The 25,843-nt window shown below is 40.9% G+C and overlaps 4 protein-coding genes across 5 annotated transcripts; 3 read left to right on the top strand and 1 right to left on the bottom strand.

The window, feature by feature from the left end:
* Positions 1-816: 816 nt before the first annotated feature.
* fgf8b (fibroblast growth factor 8 b) lies at positions 817-3,962 on the top strand. Its single transcript, XM_034533824.1, has 5 exons — positions 817-875; positions 961-997; positions 1,616-1,796; positions 3,334-3,440; positions 3,666-3,962. Exons 1-5 carry the CDS (start codon positions 817-819, stop codon positions 3,960-3,962), a joined length of 681 nt encoding a protein of 226 aa, XP_034389715.1.
* A 1,768-nt stretch (positions 3,963-5,730) lies between these two features.
* On the bottom strand, positions 5,731-8,486 carry dpcd (deleted in primary ciliary dyskinesia homolog (mouse)). 2 transcript variants are annotated; one of them, XM_034533803.1, is made up of 6 exons: positions 8,381-8,486; positions 7,706-7,786; positions 7,488-7,612; positions 7,255-7,388; positions 7,004-7,106; positions 5,731-6,541 (listed from the first exon to the last, which is right to left on the bottom strand). In XM_034533803.1, exons 1-6 carry the CDS (start codon positions 8,442-8,444, stop codon positions 6,437-6,439), a joined length of 612 nt encoding a protein of 203 aa, XP_034389694.1. In that variant the 5' UTR covers positions 8,445-8,486; the 3' UTR covers positions 5,731-6,436. The 2 variants fall into 2 exon arrangements, with proteins under 2 accessions (XP_034389694.1, XP_034389702.1); XM_034533811.1 differs by having other exon boundaries at positions 7,706-7,756; positions 8,381-8,481.
* A 203-nt stretch (positions 8,487-8,689) lies between these two features.
* poll (polymerase (DNA directed), lambda) lies at positions 8,690-13,467 on the top strand. Its single transcript, XM_034541985.1, has 9 exons — positions 8,690-8,733; positions 9,314-9,457; positions 9,534-9,831; positions 10,083-10,200; positions 10,354-10,692; positions 10,879-11,052; positions 11,416-11,544; positions 12,201-12,369; positions 12,458-13,467. Exons 2-9 carry the CDS (start codon positions 9,343-9,345, stop codon positions 12,817-12,819), a joined length of 1,704 nt encoding a protein of 567 aa, XP_034397876.1. The 5' UTR covers positions 8,690-8,733; positions 9,314-9,342; the 3' UTR covers positions 12,820-13,467.
* Positions 13,468-13,839: 372 nt separating this feature from the next.
* Positions 13,840-25,830, top strand: wbp1lb (WW domain binding protein 1-like b). Its single transcript, XM_034538429.1, has 4 exons — positions 13,840-14,252; positions 19,064-19,166; positions 20,623-20,784; positions 22,329-25,830. Exons 1-4 carry the CDS (start codon positions 14,166-14,168, stop codon positions 23,147-23,149), a joined length of 1,173 nt encoding a protein of 390 aa, XP_034394320.1. The 5' UTR covers positions 13,840-14,165; the 3' UTR covers positions 23,150-25,830.
* Positions 25,831-25,843: the final 13 nt, after the last annotated feature.

The raw sequence follows: 25,843 nt of genomic DNA on the forward strand, positions 1-25,843 counted from the left end.
TTCATATCATCATCTCTCATCTTGTTTAGTTATACATTTAACTCATTGATGGATTTCGTGTGTGGATTTGTGAGCAGATAGGTGGAGACAAAGTGTTTAATAAGTATTCAGTTTCAAATTGGCTGCAGCTCGAACGCTCCGCCTGCTCTCGCCGAGGATATTGACTTTCCCGCAAGTTAAAGTATTTAAATGTGGAGGGAGACAGATGCTGCATGTGGACTGGAGGCGGCCACAAGAAATGCACGTGTGGGAGGAAGGTTGACGTTGGAGTTTTACTATCTGTGCATCTCATGGAGCGACGGCCGTGGCATCATTTCTCAAACTATACATCAGACCAATAAAGTCGTGTTGGTACTCGTGGGATTCATTCAACTTAAAAAAAATAATAGATTATTTAATTATTCAATCATTTTCACAGCGCTCATCTGACCGTTGATGCGTAGAAATCCGTGCGTAAAACTACAAATACTGACCACTGCTCTGCAGATTGCCAGAGAGGCTTTTTTTCGACTTCAAACGAGAATCAAGAGCTACATCACTGGGAGAGTGTTTGACACGGAGAGTTTTGATGGAGGTGGTTTGGTGACAGCGACACCGGACTTTCAGTTTGGATTGGCACCGCAGCACCCTTAAATCTTCTGGACTTTTTACTGCGTGGATCCCGTATCTGCGTGGGACCCTGACAGTTTGGGATCTCTTAATTGTCACGGCTATCACCGTCTATATGTCACAACAAGGGGATACAAGTGAGCTGAAATTCCCACCAGGAGGAACTTTATTTACGAGAGCTTCCAGCACCGAATCAGTGGAGTATTCATGAAGCAATATTTGAACTATTACAAGATGAGGCTGAGAACATCGAGGTTAGGCTATCTGTAAGTAAAGAGTGTTAAGATAAAATAGCTGCCTGTGTATTTCACAGGTTAGATGTTCTAATTGTTTTCTCTTCTTTTCCCTAAGGTTACTTCAGTTCACAGCGCTTTGCTTTTACGCACAGGTAACTCATATTTTCACTCCAATAAAAAAACATAAATGATGCGTAAAGTTCTATAATTAATAGGTACAACTTAACAGGTATGCAGACGCCGTGCTTAAGCGCCTTATAGTTCAGCGTCATATATCTGCAATGGTCTGCAATAACAATGACAACATTTTATTATGAGTGCTACGGCAATTGGCAACAATTCAAACATCTTGAAAAGAGGTAAGCTCCAGCCCAAAAAGTAATTGTTAAAACACATGTGGATTGAGAACGGCTGAAATGAGAAAAAAAGAAGTCAAGAAGAGGTGAAAGATCATCGGTGGTAAAAAAAAAAAACTACCTATGAGAGGGAAATGGCATCACCGAGGGACCATGAACGCATCTCCAAAAAGATACTGTAGGCTTGCTTGTACAAATAAATGGAAGAAGAAACAGTAGGATGTATTATGTATATGTAATGACTGGCATAATGAACTGTGGTCCTGGGCCTTGGCACTTTGACTGGCAAAGTAAGCTTTAGTCTCCTCACAGTTGACTTGTTCAGCCTTTTCCCAGGTTGTAAAACAAAAAAACCCTGCGACATTAAAAAGTAATTTCATATTTCGTGACGTGTGTTTTTCTATTGTCCGACAGAACACTGTGCAGTCCCCTCCTAATTTCAAGCACCACGTCACCGAGCAGAGTCGACTGTCGGACCGCACGAGCCGCAGGTTGACGCGAACCTACCAGCTGTACAGCCGCACCAGCGGGAAGCACGTCCAGGTCCTGGCCAACAAGCGGGTCAACGCCAACGGGGACGACGGGGCGGTGCACGGTAGGACACGATGGGACAGGGCTGCATGCTCCAATGTTTAGAGAGAGAAAGCACGCCTTCATAATCACACAAAACACATTTCAGTGTCTATCTAAATACCAGCCAGTAGCAATCTATCACAATGCTTAATTGATTGAAATATTTAAAATATCGCGAGAATATAGGCGGATCTAGCTTTTAAATGTCGGCTAAATAGCCTAGCAAAACTCGTAGGCTACTTGAGGTTTAAGTAGGATTACGTATTAAAGTATAGTTTTATTCTAAATCGCGGAGCAAACGTCCACATGTGTTAATCTATTTAGGGAGATCGCTTGTTATTGTCTTTGAAATTATGAAGAATATTAAATGCTAAAGCCCCAGTGTTTATTGCCCGATCAGTCCAAACCGATGACAGCTAAAGGTCATCCTTTCTTACACTTCAATGCTTTTAGACCTCGGGAAAACAATTAAATAGGAAACCTGTTCACGTTACGAACACAGGAATTGTTTAAATCCGATGGCGCGTGGGCGGTGTTGAAAAGCTGTAAAAAAAGAAAGAAAATATGTTGGCAGCCTGCAGGAAAATGTTTGATCCAGGAGAAACAGTCCTTGCGATTGTAAACATCAGTTGTGGCATCGGTGTTGCCATCCTTTGTGGCCTTATGAAGATGATTTATTAGTTAGTGTGTGTGTACTCTATAGAAAGTATGTGACACCTGTTATGATGGACTTCAGTCTTTGCTTCTAGCATGGGAAACTGTCTTGAACTTAAAGAGAGCAGCAATCCTGTCACCAAAGGATTTGTGGTGTGCCGCGCCATCTTTCCACCACAGCCACCACCACCATCATCCCCTTCTCAATGCCTGCTGGCTGCTTTTTGGAGACGCATTTTATGAGGAATTTTCATTGCTTTACAACTCAATGTATGACTCAATTTATAAGGAGTGCTGAAGTCAGCATCTTCACTTTATACCTTTTCCTCTCCTTGCCTCTCCTGTGTGTTCTTTTGTCTTTTTAATTTCTCTGCCCCACACACACACACGCGCACACACACACACACACACACACACACACACACACACACACACACACACACACACAGAGGGAGAGAGAGTCGGTCATGCACACATTGGCTACACATCCTAAGTGGGTGTCACTCTTGTAACCGTCCCAAATCTGACCGCTGCTCTGTGCTTGTGGCCGTGTCCCTGGCCGCAGTATTCTCACAGCATTTACAGACATTCAACAACAACAATCGTGCCGTACAAAATCACTATCATTTGGTACTATTTTGCAAGGCGTGCACGCTTTGTTAGCAGCGTCTACTAGACCATAAAAGGGTTAAGAGTGAATTTATAAGTCATCTTTATGATTCTGGGTCACTGCTCATGAAAAACTATTTAATCAAATTTAATGATGACATGATGTAATTCAAGTGTATTACAGTCTCCACCATAGGAGAGTATTTGTCTCACACACTGTAACATAATAATCTGCATGCCTGCACCGAGTCAGAACTGTGTCATCTCATTATTTGTGATCTGTTTTGTCTGCGCAGCTAAACTGGAGGTGGAGACGGACTCCTTTGGAAGTCGTGTTCGCATTAAAGGGGTCAAGACGGGATACTACATATGTATGAACAAAAGGGGGAAGCTGATCGGGAAGGTAATGTGTAATTCATAGTGTTGTGGCTCCAGACAGCAACATCTTGAGGTGTGTTTGTGTCTTTGAAATGTTAGTCTAGATTTGTAAAGTATTTAGACACAATCAAAGGCAGAACAAATTAGACTTTTTTTATTTCTCTGAGCAGCCTTCTCAAGTTTTTAAAGGGTATTTGACTAAAATTGCCCAACATACCTCAACTTCTCCCCCTCTCTTTCTCTTTCCCAGCGGAAAGGACGAGGCAAAGACTGCATCTTCACCGAGATTGTTCTGGAAAACAACTACACGGCGCTGCAGAACGCCAAGTACGGCGGCTGGTACATGGCTTTCACACGCAAGGGCCGTCCGAGGAAGGCCTCAAAGACTAAGCAGCATCAGAGGGAGGCCCACTTCATGAAGCGTCTACCCAGGGGGCACTTGCTGAGCGAGAGGAGACCGTTTGATGTCCTTCCTCTCCGTGTCCCCACGCACCCTTTGAGCAAGCGGACTAAACATTCCCATCACCAGCGCTCAGGGGGCCGCTGAGCACTGAAACCACTGAGGGAGAACTGTTGACGAACCAGCACAGAAGAACCACTACAAGGGGAAACAAGTGCTCTCAGAGAAATTAACTTTTACAGTCAAGTGCCCATACACGTTTTGCCTCATTTTGTGGACTTTGTGTAATTCTTTGTACTGGATTGTATGTAACCATTGATTATCTAATCTGCTAGTTATTTCCAATTCAGACAAATTATAGGACAGATTTTTACTAGTGAAATTGGGAGGGGGGGGGGGGGGGGGGGGGGTTCAAGCTCAAAAGAGCTCAACAATACTTTCATGAATAAAAAACTCTGATTAGAAGTTAGCCAGCTCAGCAACAAAGAATGTTTAAAATAGAAATGAGTACAATGAAGCTAGAAAAGGCAGCTATCTGTGGATTTTCTTGTGGTTGCAGCATCTGAGTCTCAGTTGACATGCTATCCTGCCTTTAGGAGGCCATTCTGGAGAATTTGTAACCGTTTTTTTTCTACATATATATATTTTTACTGTAAAAATGTAAATGAATGATGGAAATATTTATTGTAGAGTGTATATTAAAACCACTAAAGAATCACTTCACAAGCTGCAAGGCTTTTCTCGTGTGGTTGTTTTGGGATGGAAAGCTAGTATACATTGTTGGTTGCCCCCCAAAACTGTTTTTTTTTTCTTCTCCAAGCTGGAGACCCAGATAACTGAGGGGCAATATCTGTGACAGGCTACTGAATTCAATGTGCTCAGCAAGTGAGACTTGGGCCTGAATGGCCTGAGCTATGCATTAAAAGCGATGAGGTCAGCCCACCATTTTGGCCCAAACAAAGGTTACCACCATGTAGTTGCATTTCTCACGATCGCACACCGTAACCCTCTGATCAAATGGGCCCTTTGTGAAACCTCATATAAAAGGGCATGTTATACAATAGTGGGTTCGAATAATAACACGAGGAGGGGTCAGTTATCAAAAAGAAGCCAGTCACACAGGGAGGGGTAAGGGGGGTGGGGAGGTTTGCGGAGAGGGAGTTGAAGGGTTGCAGAAAAAGCATCGGGTCCTGTGTGGCAAAATGTGGCATCGGCTGAAAGAGGGGGAATGGCTGGGAAGAGGCATTCGCGAATGAAAGGGAGGCAGAAAAGAAACCCTCTTCCCAGAAGCAGTTGAGCATGACCATCAGAGGCCAAACGACAGGGGAGGAAGAAGACCCTGAACAGAGGGACTCGGCTGCTCTCACAGTGCATGAGCTGGATGTCCAATTTGTTAGTTGGTGTTTGCTGCTGTGGGTTTTTGTTTTGACAGCAGCTCGAGCTTTGCACAGCAGACTGTGAAGCATTAAACTACTGTCCCGGGACAGAGGATGTCGTATGTGTGTACAGATTGTAAAGCCCTCTGAGGCAAATTTGTAATTTTGGGCAATATAAAATAAATTGAATTGAATAACAAAATTTAAGACTTCAGAATGAATGCTAGGTATAATTAGGGCATCGACTCAGCAGAACAGGCCAATCGCCTACTTATTACAATATATATTGAAGTAGCATTAATCCAGCTCCTGTTCAACTATGGATGAATGCATTTTTGTCAAATGTTTAACCAAAAAAAGTCCTTCACAAGAATTTGCAAAACAACAGGACAAGCCGGTTCTTGTGTTCCTGTTCTTTCCATCTGGAAGACAAAGCACAATAGTGAGAGAGACCTGTGGTTTTGTCTCTGTCTCAGTATTTCTGCCTGAACAACGTTTGTTTAACAGAACTTGGCAAAAAGTAGACAAATACTTTTGAATCATGGATCTGTACAAATCTTTTTTTCCTGGACATGACATATATTTAAATAAAATCCAATCGTAAAACAGTTTTTGTAATTGTCCTTGTTAGACAATAATATAAAATCCTATTGGAACGAGGCCCTGCGACCGTTTCACATTTTTCTAACTTGTGTGCATGTAGTTTTAGCAAAACAGTAACACTAGCTTGCTCGCTGACCAGAGTTTCAGTAATGGCTTTCAGGGTGGCCTGCTACATGCGAGGAACATGAGGGTATTCAGTTAACACAAATGGGATGTGCTCGTAGCAGTGACCCTGGAACGAACAGGGATGAGGCATTGTGCGTTTTGAGTGTTTTACAAGGACATCAATGAAAGGAGGGAGGTAGGTTATGTGACCCCCATCAAAATTGCAAAATACTGTTGTGATACAATTAAACTTTTTGATGTAAATAATTAAATATTTATACTATTATAAAAGAATTAATTTGGGAAAACACTCATGGATCAGCAACAAAGTGTATCAATCAGGTTGTGAGACTTAAAAATGTAATATATTTCACTGAATATGTCTGTATCAAATATAAATGGCAAGAGAAATGTAAACACTAACCGCACTAATAAATGAACCCCCAATATATAAAGACAATTGAGACGCCATAAACCATTGAAAAGGCACTGTTTAAATACAACGCAGTATTATCCTCTTGCTCCCACAGTCCAAATTCACTGAGTTTTGCAGTCAACATCCCCTTCGCCGGTCCCCTTCAGTTTCTTCAGCTCCTTCAGTAGCTCCTGTTCAAGGGTTAAGATCTCTTTGGGTTTCTTGTACTGAGAGAGAAGAGAGAAGAAAAATAATTACTTCAACATTCTCCCCGTCTCCTTCCTGCAAATCCCTCCTGGTAATCCTGTTGAAAAGAGCATGCAGTATATAAAGCAATTATCACAAAAAGAGCAATTGTTGTTGGCATTAAACATATTAGAACTGAGTGACAGGTGCACAGAGGTATAGCTTTAGTATAAAAATAACATAAATAAACATATGTATCTAATCCTTATGATTAGCATAACATGTTTTAATAATCAGGAAAACTTCTTTTTTTCCCCAGATACTTTTGCAACTATTTGGATTGCTGAGGTCAGATACTGTTTTGGTCCCTGCACTCAATGTTTTAGGTTCAGACACAAATCTAAGAATCAACCTATAATGTTTGGATCTTTATATTAAAGCATTACTCAACATAACATTAGTGGTATAGATTAATTTATTTGTCAATGTTGTGTAGGACTTACGCTGACAATTAAAGTGTTGTTGGCGTGAGTGAGGCTGAGGGCGGAGTTGTCCAATGGCAGCTGACTGCGATCTAAATCAGTAATACTGAACTTCTTATAATACCTGGGAGGACATGGAAAGGGTGTCATATGGTTATCACACTACGGTATAGCCAAAGTTATTGTAAACAGTGCCATCTATAGGGAGGACAACAGGATTACATGCAACAAGAGTGCAATAGGAATGAAAATATGTTTTCATGCATATTTACTTTTTGTTTGAGGTTTTTATGATAATGCTTCTGTCAGATGGCTCCACAAAAACACTAAAGACATCTTTGGGGTAGGGAAGGTTGCGAACTCTCCACTGAAAGCTGGTCTTTGTGTCTTTACGCAAGAACACAGGCTGTGGAGACAAGAAACATTCAAATCTATTTAACATACCATTAACTAGTGTTTTAATCAACAGCACTTTGAGTCATAGAAACCATAAAAGAAAACCCACATTGGAGCAGTTCTCCTTGATCACCTCCGAATCCGAAGAAGTGACAGGGCCTGCAGGTGACTCCCCAACCTCTACCTGCCATTCGCCCTGAGCTCCAAGTGTGCTTTTATGACGCCACTTTCGAACTGAAAAGTACAACAAAAAAATTCTAAGATACATAAACGTGTGCCCCTAAAATTCTACACGTGGCTGTGTGACACTCAAAACCTGTTACTTACCAATGAGCTCATCTGTTTTCAAGTCATACTCCTCAGTCATTTCTTTTCCATCTGTGAAGAGGAAGTGGATCTTCCTTTTATCTGGATGTAGAATTTGAAAAGAGTTTGTCATAACAACAGCAGCATACTATATTGTTATTGCACATGTTATGCTACTAACATAGACATGTGACCCCTTCTTAGAATAGCAATATATTAAATGTGTCTTCACATTTAACAAACTAAAATATGAATACATTTTTGGTAAAATGAAAACTGCTGTAGTTGCTGTAAATGCAAACCAGCATGGATGGATAAAGGGCTGTTTCAGGCAGGTAGACCATTCGTTGATTAGAGAGATCTCACAATGAGATAGATTAGATGCTTAACTAACTAGGTCGTGAAGACACCCAAAGAGCAGCGAGTCACATTGTGGGTTATTTACCTATTTTTTAGGTTGCAACTTCTCGCGACAGGGTGTTGACACATTATCAAAAAGTATTTCATAGTAAGGCGTCTATTTATGTTAACATAGGATGTGTAAATTGTGCCACCTGCGTGTTGCCTCGTGAGATTAATATTAGCTGTAGCTAAAGCTAGCGGTCTGAGTGAATGAATATTACTAACTTCAGGTAAGACGACACTATCGTTATCGTTATTTTAATGACTTGCTTTTCTTCTCTGTAAGCTACTCACCATCGTGTATGAAAGCTGTTTTTTTTGATGATCTTAGGATATCAACCCAGCTCTGCACATCCATGTTTCTGAAGATGTTTGAGTTGCACAGGGCCACTTCCGGACTCAAACCGTAACCACAGCAACCGAGGTTAATACACAAAATAAATAAAAATAAACATTTATAGAATAAATAAAACCATTAAATCGTAAACGTTACTATAATAACCACGATGTAACAACAAGTGTAATATGTAGATTGTTGGGGGATTGATTTAGACACATTTACTAAATTAAAACCAATTGACCCGGAAGAAAAACATTGAATTGTTCTCTCTTCCTGTTTGTGCTCGTATGGTTCCATCTGTACTGGGGTAAGAGCAACAAACACAACAGCTTAAATTTGGATATGTTCGAATTAATTGATTAATTGAAAAGTCAAACTGTCAATTTACTGACCGTTTGCTGTTTAGCACGTTAGCACAGGCTAAGGGAAGTTAGCTAATGCTAACAAGTCACTCAGATATCACAGACACTGCTGTGTCAGCTAAGCTAACTGTATATCTGCATACGAGCCGAGTGCTCTGTCTGCATACATGTGTGCGTTTACTGTTGATACTTGAGTTCATATAGATGATAATACTTGCATGCTTTTAATAGTTAATATTTTGAATGCAAGACCTTTTTACAGTGTAATATTGCTACTGTCAAATGGTAACTTGAAAACTACGACATAATTCAAAGTATAAAAAGCAAACAAATCAAGATTTTAACATTTAATACATACATGCAGTCATTATAACAGTGTGAACTCACTAGATACTCAGACACTGTTATAATTAATATATTTGTTTGCACAATTGATAGTACACAGCATATGTTCCAGATTTGTGTTTTTCTTCTTCTTTTTTACTAAGTTATTCAACTCAATAATTCTGCTCTCTGTCACGGAAGGCCACTGGCGCCCCCCTTCAAGAAACAAGATGGAGCATCGTCACGGGATTATGAAAGCCTTTCCCAAAGTCAAGCGAGCTAGAGTGTTACAAGGAAAGGATGCACCCCCAGTAAAGAAGAAACCTGAAGAAGTTGATACCACAGGTTGTGAGTGTGTGAGTGTGAGTGAGTGAGTGAATAATATTTTTTTATTGTAACACGTTCTTCTCTTTTGTCCCAGGAAACTCTTTTGATGGTGTCACAGTGTACATCCTGCCTGCTGGAATAGGAAATGCCAGATGCCAGATCTTTCAAAGACAAATTCGGCAGAATGGAGGACAGACGGAGAGTTCACTGTGTGCCAGTGTCACTCATGTTGTTGTGGATGACAACATGGACAGTGACAGGGCACAACGCTTACTACAAGTGGATAGTATGCCACCTGGAGTCCAACTAGTGAAATGCATTTGGTTGAGTTTGTGCATCAGTGAGAAACAACTGCTTGATGTTGACAGCTACAGCCTTCTTTTACCCAAGAGGTTAATGACCTAATATTACTGTTTTAGAATGCTAACTTGTATCTGTATCTCATGATGATTCTGGTTTATCAAACACACAGACGTGTGCTTGTCAATACACAGAGAAGCAAGCCATGGTGAATTTATATCACATTTACCACTTAAAATTGTAGTACATTACGAAAGCGGGTTGACATGGAGACACAAATATATGTTAGAAAATGCGATGACTCATCAGTTTTTAAACATCTTTTGATGTCCTCCCCACTTAGAGAATCTGAAACACTGCATGAAAATATTAAAGAAGAGCTGCTGAATGTCAAGCCCGCTGACGGAACTATTGCAGAGCCAGTGTTGGATCAGACCAAGCAAGAGAAGACCATAGACATGGTAGGTGTCCAAGTCACGTGTACAGGTTTGACATGTTTTGCAGGATTTCAGTCCGTAATCCTTTTCTACAATAAAGGACAAAAGCTTGACCACAGAACACATACAAACAACTATCTTTGTGTTTTATAGTTTAACATTACATTTTATTCTCAGACAGTTACAGACACTAAAGAGGAAGTGCAAGGTGAAGAAGATGGGGTCTCACAAAGTGACCTGGAAGCTCTGATCACTGGCCAGCACCCGAAAGAGGAGACTCCTGGCCTCAGCCTAGACCCGAGTCGAGACTCTGCTGCTCAGAAGGTGATATCAGGGAAGTGGGTCTGTGCCCAGTCCTCTCAGTCCAAAATGAATAACTTCAACAAACACATCACAGACAAACTAGAAGTGCTGGCCAAGGCCTACACACACCAAGGGGACAGGTGGCGGGCGCTGGGCTATTCCAAGGCTGTCAATGCACTGAAGAGTTACCACAAGCCTATCACATCATATCAGGTAACCTAATGCAGTTGCTGTTAATATCATGTTGTTTGTAGTGTCAGTAATGTGTTGTTGAATTTACTGTAGCGAGTACTTTTTATTGGATGACAGGCAAGTAGACGGATTGTTTTTAAAAAACAATACAGGGATTTTTTTGCGTATTTTCCTTTTTTAATCTGAAGTTGTTTTTATTTGTTTTAGGAGGCTTGTCAGATTCCAGGAATTGGTAAACGAATGGCCGACAAAATTGACGAGATCATGGAGAGCGGTCACCTGCGGAAGCTCGACCACCTCGGGGAGGCTGTGCCAGTTTTGGAGCTTTTTACTAATGTCTGGGGTGCAGGAATTAAAACTGCACGGCAGTGGTACCAACAGGTAAGACTCACACTCACACACTCACAATCAAAATACCACAGGCATATTATTGCATTTAATGTGAAATTTGCACTTCAACACTGACAAGATACGCTCTTAAACTAAACAAGTGTTTGATAATACGAAGAAAATACAGTCCAGATTAAAACTGGATTATGACCTGACTAATAATTGGGCCAGGCCTTTATAGTACCAATATTAGCTTATTGAGAGCGTTTTGAGGTAAAAATGTACCTTAGAGCTGTGGGCTATAACATTTGATCTAGTTGATAACTACGGCAAGAATGACACAGGAGGCAAAGGTATAATATACCACATACTGTTATCTTTGAAGATTTCTTAAAAATGCTATTTGTCTTTTAGGGCTTTCGCACATTGGAGGACATCCGCACAAAAGCCCACCTGAGTAACACTCAGAAAATAGGACTCAAGCACTACGATGACATTTTAGACCGCATGCCCAGAGAAGAAGCAGCAGCCATAGAGAAAGTGGTAATGCATTTTCATTTGTTGCAACATCTACATGTATCATTCTGTGATGACGACTGAAATATATTTGGATTACACCTCAATAATATGTTTATTCAAGCACATAAAGGTGAGATAAGATAAGATTCCCCCGTTTTAACCCTCAGTAATTTGGCAAAAGAAGAAAAAGTGTGTGTCAACTTTCCTTGACTGCTTGATAATGGTGAAACCAGACTGTGTTCTCACAAAGTGGAGTATCCCAAAGGAGAAAACCAACTCCTGAAACCTAAAAAAGTAGCTGCATCTTAAGTTAGCCAGATACCTGTTCACTCCAGAGCGTTGAGTACAACGCTAGTTGTTTTCATATTGTATTAACTGGATTTTATTTTTCCTTCAAAGCTGCCAGATAGAAAGTGCACATTAGATAGATGACTAAAGCATGTGTACTCCCTCAGGCTTGTCAAAGTAAGTAAGTGATGCTTTAGCAAGCCTACCTCCCAGTATTTGGCTGTAAATAGGTACAAGCTTACTTGTTTGCCAGTGGCACCGTAAAGAAAAGAGAACATACAAAGTAAACACTTTTTTTCTATTATGGATAGATGCCAAAGATTTAAAAATCTCTAGCTCGAGGATAGATGATAGCCTATATTTCATTTCTTTTTTTTTGGGTGTATGTGCAGCTGAAGAATGCTGCCCAGGCCGTAGACCCAGGCCTGGTGGCGATGGCATGTGGCTCCTATCGTCGGGGAAAGGCCACATGTGGAGATGTTGACGTACTTGTATCTCATCCTGATGGCAAGTCCCACAAGGGGGTGTTCAGTAAATTGTTAAAGAGCCTCCATGACAGTGGTAAGCTCCACCTTCTTTAGCAGGTCTTATTCTTACCTTTGTTTTCCTGAAGAGAAACCTAAAAAAAAAACAATGGTTTATTTCTCAGGGTTTTTGACAGACGATCTGGTGAGCCACGAAGAAAATGGTGAGCAGAAGAAATACATGGGTGTGTGCCGTTTGCCAGGACCTGGCCACCGCCATCGCAGGCTGGACATCATCGTAGTGCCCTACAATGAGTTTGCCTGCGCTCTCATGTATTTCACTGGATCGGCACACTTTAACCGCTCAATGAGAGCGCTGGCAAAGACAAAAAAAATGAGTTTATCGGAGCATTCGTTGAATAAAGATGTGGTGCGTCAGGGTAGCTTGAAGGTCTATAGCGGCACTCCAATTACTACACCGACAGAGAAGGATGTGTTTAGTCTTATAGGCATACCATATAGACAGCCCCATGAAAGGGACTGGTGAGCATTTGCTAATCACCAAACCAATCACAATGTCTTGTCAGGTTTTATAGAAAATTATATGATGACAATGCAAACTGCAATTAACAGACACTTTTATTGATGTATTACTGCTCCACAGATCATGCAGGAGCCTTGGTTTACTTGAATGCTGATTTTATTCTACATATTAAAGGGGGGGGGGGTTCACTCAAATGCAAAACAAATTATTTTCTTACTTTTCCTTATGTCCTCTGTCCTCCAGTCCCATATTGTTTAGATGTCCACCTCTAAAACTCCTGCTGCCACCCTGATACAATTAATTGAATTTAGTTGTAGGCTCCAGAGCCTTTAAACATTTGAATTTGAATTTGGTAGGGACAGTATTCTCAGCCGAAGGTCGCCAGATTAAGCTGAGTACCCAAGAACATTGTTGAAACATTCTTTGCTATTAAGTTTGACAAATTACAATAATAAAACCTCTATTATAAAAACCTGGCAGCAAAGGTTACAAAGCCAAGTATCTAAAAAACGTGTGGACTAACCACATAAAAGTGGAAAAATATGTGATATTGCAAGTTGAGTGAACTGGGCTTTTTAAAGACATTTTAATATAGCAGCTGCCTAAACCTGTATATTTTATGGCAATAAAACATATGAAATGGTGATGTCAGATCTCTTACTACGTTTTCATAATTTTTTTTATGAACACATTAGTTTACTTTTCTTTGTCTGAAAATTAGAAGATTATTATATTTGCAGAATAAACTGGCTTGTAGGTTTGTGACATAACTTGACAGCCCTTTGGTACAATGTAGAACTTCTCCCTATTCACTATCATCACATTTGACATCGAATACGGCCTCGTAATGGTGGATCACCATGTTAATAGGTCACGAGGAAAGAGACGACTCTCTTTTGAACGTGGGTCCTTAAAAACTCGATGAGGCGAAAACAAGAAGACAACAAGACCACGCACTAGAGACGCACCGATCGGTGATTGGTCCATCTCTTCCCAACTGGCCGGGCTGTCCAATCGCGGATCAGTCCGCAAAACCAGTGGCGATCCACGCAACTAGACGCCCATCACGTTGCGCACATGGATCGTGTCGAAGTGACCACGCCACACCCAGCAGACCGAGGCAGGGTGCCCGTGCCGGAGGAACGGCTTGTGTAACAGCTGTATCAGCCAGTGGCACCGACAGCAGCACCCGCGCCTTGTCGGAAATGTCCAGTGAGCAGAAGAGGCGTTGCATGCAGCGGCTTCTCGGCCCGACAGGGGCCGCGAAATAGTTGCGGAGAACCGTTTGTGAACAACAGGGTTCGCATGCGTATGTTTTTCGCCGAAACTGTAGCTACTTTCTTGGAGGAATGAGAGGCGTGTGTTCGGCCATGACAATGGGATTGTTTTTGCACGCTGTCGGCCCCGTCACCCCCAGCGAACCCGCAGCAGACAAGGTAAGTTGAGGTTGTGCAGTCAACAACTAGCGTTAGGGTCTCTCTCTCTCTCTCTCTCTCTCCCCCTCTCTCTCGTCCTCTCACAGGGCTGTTAGCTAGCTAGTTATCCGGATAATTGAGTAAACTATACACTTACTGGCTTATTAAACACCAAGCCCCGTCATTATTGCAGCAACTTATAGGTGTCGTGGTGTGATAGTGACTCACTCTAACTTGTACCGGGCTGTCAAGAAGGATAGCATGCCCACTGAGCTCGTGGCTAGCTGCATTAGCTCTCGTCCCTCGCTCTGAAGTAAAGGGACGCTCGTGAGTCAGTCGGGCCTTCGCTCTCCTGTGTTTATGGTAAAGGTTGACATCTGAGCCACTAGCGGGTTGCATAAACACCAAAAGCAGTTATTCAGGTATGAATACAGCCACACCGGGGGACATAACAACTAGCAATTATTGAAAAATAAATTGTGTGTGTATATAATATATATATAAGCTATATGGACTCGTGTCTGAAGAAATACAGTTCGTTATTATAATTATACACTTTATTATTGGTACAGGGGTCTTGCCAGTAAAACAGTTCTGGTAGTCCATGAACGTAATAGCTATTCTGTGCCAAGATGTTCGATGTTATTGCCAGTGTGTTGACAGTCTTATTGTTGCTATTTACACCTAAAATGACCCAGCCACCAGTCACTTGGCAGTTTTGTTCTCTATACAAAGGAACATGTTTTAAGATATTTGTTACAATGTGTCGATGTGTCATATGCAGATATTGAAGCACCGTGTCCAGGCTTTCGTCTGTCATTTGTACAATTCACACATATGTTCATCTCTTCATGCAGATAATGGAATGTAATAACATGATTTTTTTTCTTTTGGAGATCAGAGTAAAATGTGTACTTCTGAATGGACTGGATGGCAGTTTTTTTTACATTACAGCCAAGACTCCACAAGCAACTTTTCAATTCACTGTTTCAGTTTGAGTGAATATATCTGAAGAGATAGAAGTGAGCTTTAAATAACTATACTTTCTCAAAACAAAATGATACATGATGTTGTGTTTCTCATTGTTCATATATAATTTGAGTGGGTGGGTTGATGTAAGTATTAAGGATCCAGTACTGTTCCTGATCAACAAATGACAATATTTAGTCAGCAATTATTCTTGGCCATGTGACTGTTCAGTGAAAACTTAGGGGCGTGCACAGTGCATTGAGGAGCACTAACATTGAGCTGTGTAGGTTTGTTTAAGAACATGATGAGTATGAAACCACAAAAGTGCAAACTACAAAGTAAGTCTAATTTGTAACTGTATTTTGAAGAGCAGCAGATTGTGCATTATGTTGTATTTAGCATGTTTGACAGTAGCACGAGTGAAGAGATGCAGCAGCTGCATTCATGCATCTGCATTTTTGCTGATTACAGACTCATGGATGCGTCAGAACTACTTTTTCATGAACAGAGTTTTTCATGATAATCTATCTTTAGGACTTCATTGGCATCCATATCCCTGGAGAAAATACACATGGATAGCTTTGATTGATATGCTACAGACCTAAATACTTGCAGTGTTGTGTTGCCATTACTGTAGATGTGAGCTATTTGTCGGGGAGACAGTTATCAGTTAATACCCGTATCAGCACTTTAGTCCTTTCATATACAAGCTATCAACCTGTTGGTTTTATCAGTAGTTTATGTGCTAAACAAATCTGAAGGTTTACATAAGTGATGATATTTTAAGTTCCTCTGCTGTCCAAATGTCCTGCTGAGGCACACACCTTTGGACGAAATTGGGTTTCTACTTCATTCTTTATGGGTAAAAAAAAAAAATCCTGTCTGTATCTGCCATTTATCAGTGCACGATTGCACATGTGAGCATAAACCAGAGAGTTATGAACGATATATTTGCAGGCAGTCAGTTGTCTTTACTTTTTGAAACAGAACAGAAGTATGTAAGTTGTTGGTGCATGTAAGGCTGATGACCCTCGGCTACAGGGAGACGGTAGTTACATCACCTGGTCCTGAGCTATATCTGCTATTTGCATTCACCTCTCTGAGATTTCACACAATACAGAGTCAGCTTTAGTTTATCTGTGTAACCAGTAACCACTTGCATCTGTCAGACATTATGATTAACAGTATTCATTAGCTCTGTTCTCGTCAGCCATTTACAGCATAGATGATCCACTCCATTATACACTCAGTCTACTATTTTTGTCCTATTCATTATCCAAAACAAATGGTTTTTTTTTGGTCAAAGTCTATGGCTCCATAGCCACAAAAAGCCGCAAAACCTGGACCCCTTTCATGCGCTGCTATCTGTATGCAGCAAAGGCTGAGGACCCAAACAAACTAGATGGTAATCTGTATTGAATTGCAAAAAGGGCCCAGTCTGCCAAGTGGAGAGCATATGGTGGAGAGTCAGGGAAAACAGTTATCGGAGACAAAGTGGAGTAACAGAATATCATTTGTTTATTACACAGTCAATTAAATCCCTCTGGTTGTGGTGATGTTTTTTTACTTAGATGTCATGTTGATGAGGTTGAAACAGCTGTTCAGAAAAGACTATCCTGTTGAGGTTGCAGACACATTTAATGTCAGCAATTTAGTTTGTGCTGATCTGGTGCGTGACGAATCATTCCTGTGTAACTACTCTGTCTGGCTTTCTCAGTGCGTTTCTTGCCGTTCTCTCCAGGCCTCACACTTATCACACGACTCTCACCGCTCTGTGCGCCTTATTATCAGGCAGCGGCCCAGCTAGGAACTTGCCCTCCACTGCTGCTTGGAAATTTCCGTAGAGCAATCCTTGTCCACTGTTTGGGCCTGGATTAGAGTGGGGTGAGGGTGTGCGTGTGTGTACGTGCGTGTGTGTACGTGTGTGTGTGTGTGGACAGAGAAAGAGAGAGGGGGAGGCAGAGAGAGAGAGAAGGAGGCAGGGAGAGGGAGAGAGAGTGAGAGTATGTTTGAGAACTGTTTGACTTCTTTTGTGGGATAATGACCCGTGAGTTTTGAAGGACGTTTCTGGGATTTTTGGATCCTGGATCATCATGCCTCACGATCTGGGACCTGTGCTGGTAATCTAAACTATCCCTCTCTAGAATTGTGGCTAGCTAATCATTAAGCTAATCTAGAAGAAAGACTTTGAGGTATCTTGCTGGAAAAACCCACAGACCTTTCTCTTGAAAGGATTTTGATTACAGTGCTCCCTTGTCTTTAGGCAGTATGCGGATCTATCTGTTCAGATTATCGTCTCTCCCTTAGTGAGGTAAGCTTTTGATCAGGGAAAACCGCTAGTTTGTTATATTTACAGCTCAAACAGGAATATATTGTTGGAGTGGAGAGAAATGATGATCGAATTGATTCTGATAGTTTATAGTTCTGATTAGGCCTCAGCTAAACCTTAAATGGAAAATATGTATTAGATCTGTGGTAACACACTGACTGGTTTTGTGCTGGCTGAAATTCAGAAAGTTGCACTTGATATGGGCCTTACACACTGATGGAATTCAAGCAGCTTACCAGCAGCACAAGTGGTGAGGTTTTGTTTACTCCAGAGCTAAGTATACATGTTGGCTAGAAGATATCTGCAGTGTTATCATTATTCTGAAACAAAGATCAGAGCTAGGCATGTACAAATAATGCTCTGTTACAATCATATATGCTAGTCTACATCTTGATGTATGCATACTGACTTTCTTTCTTACTTTTATTAGCATACATGGTCTTTGTCATTTTACTAGTGTGGACACTACACTACTTAAAACTCCATTTAGAAATCGGTAGTTGTTTATGAAACTGGGACACGTTACATTTCTCAATAAACTGAAGAAAAAAGTAAACGATGAACTACAGAACAATTTAGATTAGAAGTAGGACTTTTTCACAGAAGACATGTTGACATGGGAAATCAGTGGGAACAATTTAGTTTCACAAGATGTAGTAGCAGTGTTAGCGACACCAATGAGAGCATGGTGCTCTAAAGATGACTGTTGGTCAGTTCAAACCACTTTAGTTTATGTGTGCTAAGGATCAACAAAAGCTCTAGTTGACCATGAAAATATGATGATTGAAAAAAAAATAAAGCTAGATCGAAACATCTTGATCTGAAATTGAGAGGCCTACAATGAGTTGAAAAATGACTGAAACCAAATAGAATTAATGAAACTGTAAAATTCAGAATAAACAAGTAAAGCTATGAATAACAAAAAATTGCAAAAATGCATAATTCATTTTGAGGGACCTCCAATGCAAGGCCACAGTGGGATTAGTGTGCTCCCTCTTTTAAGTGACAATAGCTGCATGAACACGAATAGCAGCATTCCAAAAACATGGAAAAAAAGATGGCCTTAGTTAACCATTTCATTTTTCATCCCCTGACTGGGCTGTATAGTCAGAGGCTGAAATGACAGAATGTCCTCTTCTATAATGTTGCTGTATTAAACTTAAAATCCCTCCTTTATTACACACTGGTGATCTCATTTAAACTAGTTCTGCAGCTCCTAAAAGCAGTTGACACATGGTGAACAATTCCAGGACCAATTCTTTTTTTACTTTCTAGTTGGACTTCATGTTTGTCCATTTACAGATTTCGTTTTACTTTGGCAATACACAGTGTTCCTGTTGATCAGTGTAAAACACAGAACAAATGTAATTTCACCCTGTGTGAGTCAGAAAACAAGCATGAAACATGGTGGGGGGGCTCTGCTCTTTTTTTTTCTATTGGCACTGCATACTGTAACCGGACGCCTGTTTGTTATTTTAAGTTTAGATATTGATAATACTTTCTTGTTTAAAGTGACACTGCTTCTCTCTTGCAGAGCCTACTGCACTGTGAAGGTGTGAACAACCAGAGTTACATCTGTGAGTCCGGACACTGCTGCGGGAATTCTCAGTGCTGCAGCTACTACTATGAGCTCTGGTGTAAGTATCTGCTATATTTAACAGTATGCTACCATTTTGCTCCTTTTGTTTTTTGATGCTTCCCCGGATTAACTGGTTAGATGTTGGAGGTCAAAGGTCAAGGTCACGGTCACTGCAACTAAATATGAAAGAAAGTCATACAATTGAGATTCAGGGGCATTCTGTGTAAGGCCTGGTGGTGTGAGCTGACCCTCCCTGGGTTGGATCCAGCCTGATCCAGATAACATTTTGGACTCAAATATCCCGTCAAGAGTCACTTGAAGAGTTTCTTGGTTGGCGATATCAGACGCTCAAATGATGTGCAGGATGTCATTCTACCCAGCGAGCAGAGTGGGTACAATTTACAGGTGGGTGAAAAATACATTGACCCATAAATGAGCAGCGTTTTAAATAATGTAACCTTCATTTGAAACAAATTGTAAGTTATTTGATATGTCTTTTTTTTCCAGATACAGCTGACAATCATGTGTTTGAGGCTACAGAAATGCAAGCTGGACAATAGATGATGAGCTGGAATTTGACAAAGACTACACAGATGCACACATGAAACTATTTTCACACATGCTTCCTAGATTAGTGGATGATTTGAAGGAGGATCAAGCTTTTGTCAAAATAAATGTTATGTTTAATTTAATGTCAAGCACTTTGAGCTAATTTTAACTCATTTTGAGTTATAAAAACACAGAAAATAAAAGTGATATGGGGTTGTAAGTGTCCCAGTTACTTTCCTTTCCCCACCTTGACGAAACAGATCTACAGCTCTTAACTTGTTGAATGTCATCTATTAGCTGTACCTCATTCCCATGTTTGCACATGTAACATGATGTGATGTACTGTAAGCACATGTGTGAATGCAGTATTAAATATCTAACTTCACACAGGTTATGTTTGAAGAGCTTTCTTGAAAAGACTGTGACAATGTTGCCTCAATTGTTTCATGAGGCAGCCATGGAATCCGATCTTTGACAGTGTCGCTGTCTAATCTGAAGAGTGGAGAGCAAAAGGGGCAAAATACAATATAGGAACTCAGCGGCTATCATCTCAAGATGTTTGTGAAACAATCCAGCCAAACAAGCCGTCGCTCAACTCTGGAAGTCTCGGCATGGATAACTGCTAAACCGGAGGCCAAGAAATATATCCCCTTGCCCCCATGGTGTTACCCATCGTCGGTTCGATAGCGATGGGCTCTTTTATTGCGTCTTGTTTATTCCAAAATGATTCAATGATCAAGTCACTATGATGTAATGTGATTAGTTGTGTTATGTTAACTCACATTTACTGCTGGTACAGTTCACTGGATATCGTAGAGCACAGCTTCTCCTGTCTAAACCTATGTATCAGCGTGTGAGTTTATTTAAAAATATCAAGCCAACGATCATGTTTACTTTTTATCTATTTTGTTGTTGAGTTCCACTGTAAATACAACATGACAGTGTTGATCTTCCTCTCACTTCAGGGTTTTGGTTGGTATGGGCCATAATCTTCCTTTTGAGCTGCTGCTGTGTGTGTCACCATCGCCGCACCAAGCACCGGCTGCAGCAGCAGCAACGGCAGCACGAGATCAACCTCATTGCTTACCGCGAAGCACACAACTACCCCTCGGTGCCCTTCTACTTCAGTAAGAGATACTGTACCACCCCGACACACACACCATGTTGATTCAACCTGATATGGACCTTTGTTTGGGTTATATATATTTCATACCTATGAATTATATTCATGACTGACAATTACTTTGAACGGATATGAGTTCTGAGTACTTAAAGATTCACTAATCAACATTGTCATATTACCAATGGACCCAATGAGTATATAGTGTAAAAGGGATTGGTTAATGACACAGCCACCAAGAATCATCCCCTGACTGCAGTTCTCTGCAACTCTATGGAGTTGTTTAGCGTTTTTAGTTCATTTCTTTTGTTTTTCGGCCTGCAACTTTAATGTTTTAGTTGAATCTCACTGCGCTCATCTACTATGTTGTCAGCTGCAACAAGCAACGTGTTCTGGTGAACATAGTGGAGTATTTAGCAGCTAACGAGACAGATGTTTTTCTCAGTAGTTGGAGCTGAAAGTAGAGTGAATATCTGACTAACATTTGTCAGGTGGACAGAAAACCCCACTCCAAATGAATGCTAATGTTGTGTTTGTAGCTGCCCCCAAGTGGCAAAAACAGAAAGAAATGGACTTAAAAGTAGAATTACTACTTAGTGAACATCTATTCACACCAAGTGTTAGTGTTGTAATTATAGACAAGTTAATTTAATACACTGAACATAAATGTGTGGATACCATCAGCAAAACTAAATATGTTTTCTCAAAAGTTATATTTGTTCATGCAGGTTCACTTATCATTGTCAATTCAGCTTGAGTGAGTAAATAAGGTCAGAATATCCACATTGATGGAAACTATTCATAGTTGTGTCTGGTTTATTAAAGGGAGTTCCTTCTCCTATATTTCCCAAACATCTTGGAGCAGAAACAGTTTTGGTGTGCGGAAGCATTTTTTGGTACCAAGCAAACATAATGTCACACAGTATATAAATTGTTTAGTCATTTAATCTTTTTGTAGATATTTGTATTACTGCCCAGCTGCAGTGTATGACTCACAGTACTCCTGCGTCAGGTCTGATGTTGAGGTGAAGATGTAGTCCAGTAGCTTCCTTCATTGTTTCTCAAGAGAATGGGGGGCTGCAGCCTGAAATCATCTTTTTCAAGAATTTCTAATCAGTAGTTTTCTAGTCACATCAAACTAGGGCATTTTAAGTTAGTGACAAACAAAGCAGTGGCCCTTGGCTAAAATGTAATGTTTGCACTGACATGTATCCCTGGTGTCACACAGTATCAGAATCTTCCCTGTTTGCATGCCCCAGTTTTCAGGAAACGGCCTGCATCGCTCCCTTGGTACCTCGCCGGTGTTGCAACACTATCTGCACAGTGCTGCACCAGCCTTCAGCGCAGAATTGACCCAGAAATGAGCTTGTTTTGTCACATTTTTCCCCCTATTGCTTTGGGAATGTTTGATTCGTGGTCTGGGAAGTTCAGTGAGGTCATACTGAAATTTGTTGGGGTCAGACGGTGTTTATATGAAGGGAAAACCAACCCATGTACATTTTGCTTGCTCTTTTTGTGCATTTGCAAATGTAATGTTTTTTTTCTCTTTAGGGTTTCTGCCCAACTACCTCCTGCCTGACTATGAAGAGGTGGTCAACCGGCCGCAGACTCCTCCCCCGCCCTACAGTGCCTTACACACTGGTCCGTCCGCAGTGGCTTCTAGCCCGCTGGCTCATGAGCAGCAGGGACACTGTCCAACCATCCAGCCCACCCCAGTGCCCCCGGTCTCTGACACTCTGTGTTGCAGACCCAGCATTGAGGAACCACAAACCCCCACCTTAGACTTAAGGCCAAAGCCTGACAACAAGCCCATGCAGACAGCACAAGAGGCAGGCATGATACTGCTGCCAGATGGGCTCAACAATAGGGAGGGGCTTACGAGCCAGGAGAAAAGAAATGAAAGTGGGGACGACACCTGCAAGGACCAACTGCTGAAGGGCCTGTCAGAGGGTTCTGTTGAGGACAAAGACCGTCTCCCCAATGGAAGGAGGAGGCGATTCACAGGAGACTCTGGAATTGAGGTGTGTGTCTGCAGCACACGTGGGAGCAGCGGTTTTAGTGGAGCTGGAGGGACAGGCCAGGAAGGCAAAGAGTTGAGGGAGCTAGAGAGCCTGCTGGGGCGTGATGAAAATGACGAGGAGGAGGTGGGCGACTTCTGCGACAGCTGCGGTCATCGAGCCTCCTTCGGTGTAGAGGAGGAGCAAGTGCTGGGCGGGCTGGATAGGCGGGTAGCACATGGGTCGTTGGTACTTCCTCAGCCAGCTCAACAGATAGGCAGCGCCTCGCTCCACCCTCCAGTGTGCCTCCTCCTCCACACCATCAACGAGCAAGAGGGGCCACACCTCAGTACCAGCACTGAGCCACAGGGCTGAACCGCAGTCAACGCACAGTTGTGTCACAGAGGGAAGGAGAGAACACTTGAGACAGCATGGAGGCCTGTGCTTTTGTATCTGAGCAAGTGTTTTATGTCTAAATACTTTCTGAGTGAGTATTTTATGAATGTGCTCATCTTAGATAAAACAGGTGTGGGAGCAGGAAGTGTAATCTCTACTGACTGTGGACTGAGATCCAAAGTTTGAGAAAGCCTGATCCTCCTCCACACACTGGAACAGTGGCCTTAACCTGTGTATTTGGGGTTATGTTTGGGCAGTCCATGCCCTTTAACAGCCTGTGGCAATTGAGACTTGTGTGTGTGTGTACACAAACACACACAGAGTCTGACACACAGTGAAAGATGTCATAGCTGAAGCTGGCACGACAGGACAGGACGTTCCCTGCTCTCCTCACCGGGTGCTTGCAACAATTCTGGAAAGCCGTCCTCTACAGGCACACAACTATGTAGTGAAAAAAAAACAGCAGGAACATTTTGAATGAGTGCAATGTGGATTTACCAGTGTGTGCTTATGCGAACTGGTACTGTACAGGGACACAAGAACAAGACTGTGAGACGTCCTGTTAGATTCACAATTCTTAAGTGCTTTTTCAGCGATTTAAAGACCGCTCTGCCTTGTATCTGTTTTTGTTGCTCTCTATCTGCCCCGCTAGTGATAGAGAAGGATAAGTGCATTTACAAATCTTATTGTTAGCATTTCCTATTTTGCACAAAGTGTATTTAACTTTATAAATTAAGCTTTCAGCCTCTAAAAAAATAAAACAGAACATGCATTCATTAATTCAGTCTTAAATTTCAGTACATGACTTGATGTCTTTTGTTGCAACATCTGTAACAAATGGACCTCTGTAGATTGTTAGTAGCGAATGCAACAGATTCACTTTGGAAACAATAATTTTGTATTAATTTAATAAATGTTTGTAGTACGTGCCTACCTAAGGAAAGCGCAGAACTCGACGAACAATGATACGTTTTTGTGAAACTGACAACATAAGACAATAGGTACCAAAAACAGGAAAAGAATAAAAGGCTTCTTCGAGATTGAGATGGGCAAACGTCAGACCTCAAACTTTGTGTTTCAGCCACTTGAATAGATTACCACCTTCACCAGCGATACAGTATGAAACATTTACACTCTGTTTTGGATTTTCATAGTACTACATCATTTAACATGCTTTGGTCATTCATTAATTCAACTATTATAGGAGCTTCATGAATAGTTCATTAAGGCTTATTCCAGTCAACTGGACTAGTGTGACTTTCACCATATGAATTGTTCTTTTCTTCTTTTTTAAGAATGTGTGGCCCTGTCAATCTTTTGCAATTCTCCTAATCAATCTGAGAGAGGAAATGCTCCTAATAGCCTAAAATATGTGTTTAGTGTATGTGTGTATTCATCCCATACTCAACTTTATATGAAGGCAATTATCCCATAATGTAGCCAACAAAATGCCATTAACAGCTGCGTTGTTGACTGAACAAAGTATCTCTTTGAGGACTTAAGGACTTCTTGATTTAGTTTAGAAATAAAATAAAAATAAGCAAAGAATCAGACAAGGTTATAAAACAGTTTGATGGAAGTCTTTGGTTATGCTTATTATCTGAATATCTATGAGCAAGAGTTTACATCACAAGATTTTTTTTTTCATGATGGACATACAGTACAAGTTAACAGGCAATATTTATAATTCTGAGGATTGAAAACAAAAACCACATAGTTACATTATATGTATCTTCTCAATGCCTTTTGGAGTATGACTGTTTTAAATCTAACTTTGTAATCCAAAGTGTACAGGGGCTTTAATAAAGTAGATGTTGATTGTTGATGAATGTGCCACGACAAAAATGCCACTGATTATATTATGAGCTTTTCTGTCTGAAACAAGTTACATTTTAGTTTGCCTACTCTCTGAAACTAACTGGAATATGGTCATGCTACATGTCATTGTATCATGCAAATATATGTTTTCAGATTTCCTTGGAGTACCCTCCAAAATGCACAAATTGCAGGGTCTGCAAAGCACAAATGTTTCCGCCAATTGGTCTCATAGATTTCTATTTCTACCCTAAAACAATCTAACAGAAAACTTCTAGCACAAGTTAAATTGTAACATGAACGTTTTGTATTTACATTAAGATGATTGAATCTTACCCATGAATGCATCAACACATTCTTAAGTGCTTTATATGTTAATGCTTTGTGTGACCTAGAAAGTGATATTGTGGTACATGAAGTACCCAGACAAGCTATTTTTTCATATCGGCTGAATCCTTTGAAAACATAAAATATTGGAACTGTAAAGAAATTCTGAACCACTTTATATTTAAAAATGTGTATAATATTCTATAACATGTTTGTGAACCAAATAGTTGCTTTCATATTTTGTATGAAATCATTAGCTTTATTGTTATGGACAGATGGCTTTTCTCATGTGTATTTTTTTTTCTGTTAAGAAAACGACTTAAGTTGTGTGAAGGGTAAGTGTGACAATGCAGTAGATCACTTGTTATCTTGTTACCCAACACGCGTTTTCTTTCTTCACCAGTGTGTGTGTGAAAGGTGTCTTGACCATCTTCTTTGAATGTTATGATTACAACAAGCCATTTATTACAACAACCACGCTGTATGAATGTTCAATAAACATGCCTTTTTAAAATCAAGCTGGCCCATTTG

This window comes from Cyclopterus lumpus, chromosome 1, assembly GCF_009769545.1.
Source record: "Cyclopterus lumpus isolate fCycLum1 chromosome 1, fCycLum1.pri, whole genome shotgun sequence".
NCBI classification, from domain to species: Eukaryota; Metazoa; Chordata; class Actinopteri; order Perciformes; family Cyclopteridae; genus Cyclopterus; species Cyclopterus lumpus.

Bases quoted from the DNA above. Each gene is read 5' to 3' on its own strand.
- fgf8b (XM_034533824.1), top strand. From the start codon at position 817: ATGAAGCAATATTTGAACTATTACAAGATGAGGCTGAGAACATCGAGG. The intron at 998-1,615 runs GTAACTCATATT...ATTGTCCGACAG, and splicing joins CGCTTTGCTTTTACGCACAG to AACACTGTGCAGTCCCCTCC. The intron at 3,441-3,665 runs GTAATGTGTAAT...TCTCTTTCCCAG, and splicing joins GGGGGAAGCTGATCGGGAAG to CGGAAAGGACGAGGCAAAGA.
- dpcd (XM_034533803.1), bottom strand. From the start codon at position 8,444: ATGGATGTGCAGAGCTGGGTTGATATCCTAAGATCATCAAAAAAAACA. The intron at 7,787-8,380 runs GTGAGTAGCTTA...TTCTACATCCAG, and splicing joins AACAGCTTTCATACACGATG to ATAAAAGGAAGATCCACTTC. The intron at 7,107-7,254 runs GTAAATATGCAT...ATGTCCTCCCAG, and splicing joins ATAAAAACCTCAAACAAAAA to GTATTATAAGAAGTTCAGTA.
- poll (XM_034541985.1), top strand. From the start codon at position 9,343: ATGGAGCATCGTCACGGGATTATGAAAGCCTTTCCCAAAGTCAAGCGA. The intron at 11,545-12,200 runs GTAATGCATTTT...GTGTATGTGCAG, and splicing joins CAGCAGCCATAGAGAAAGTG to CTGAAGAATGCTGCCCAGGC. The intron at 12,370-12,457 runs GTAAGCTCCACC...TTTATTTCTCAG, and splicing joins AAAGAGCCTCCATGACAGTG to GGTTTTTGACAGACGATCTG.
- wbp1lb (XM_034538429.1), top strand. From the start codon at position 14,166: ATGAGAGGCGTGTGTTCGGCCATGACAATGGGATTGTTTTTGCACGCT. The intron at 14,253-19,063 runs GTAAGTTGAGGT...TCTCTCTTGCAG, and splicing joins GCGAACCCGCAGCAGACAAG to AGCCTACTGCACTGTGAAGG. The intron at 20,785-22,328 runs GTAAGAGATACT...TTTTCTCTTTAG, and splicing joins CTCGGTGCCCTTCTACTTCA to GGTTTCTGCCCAACTACCTC.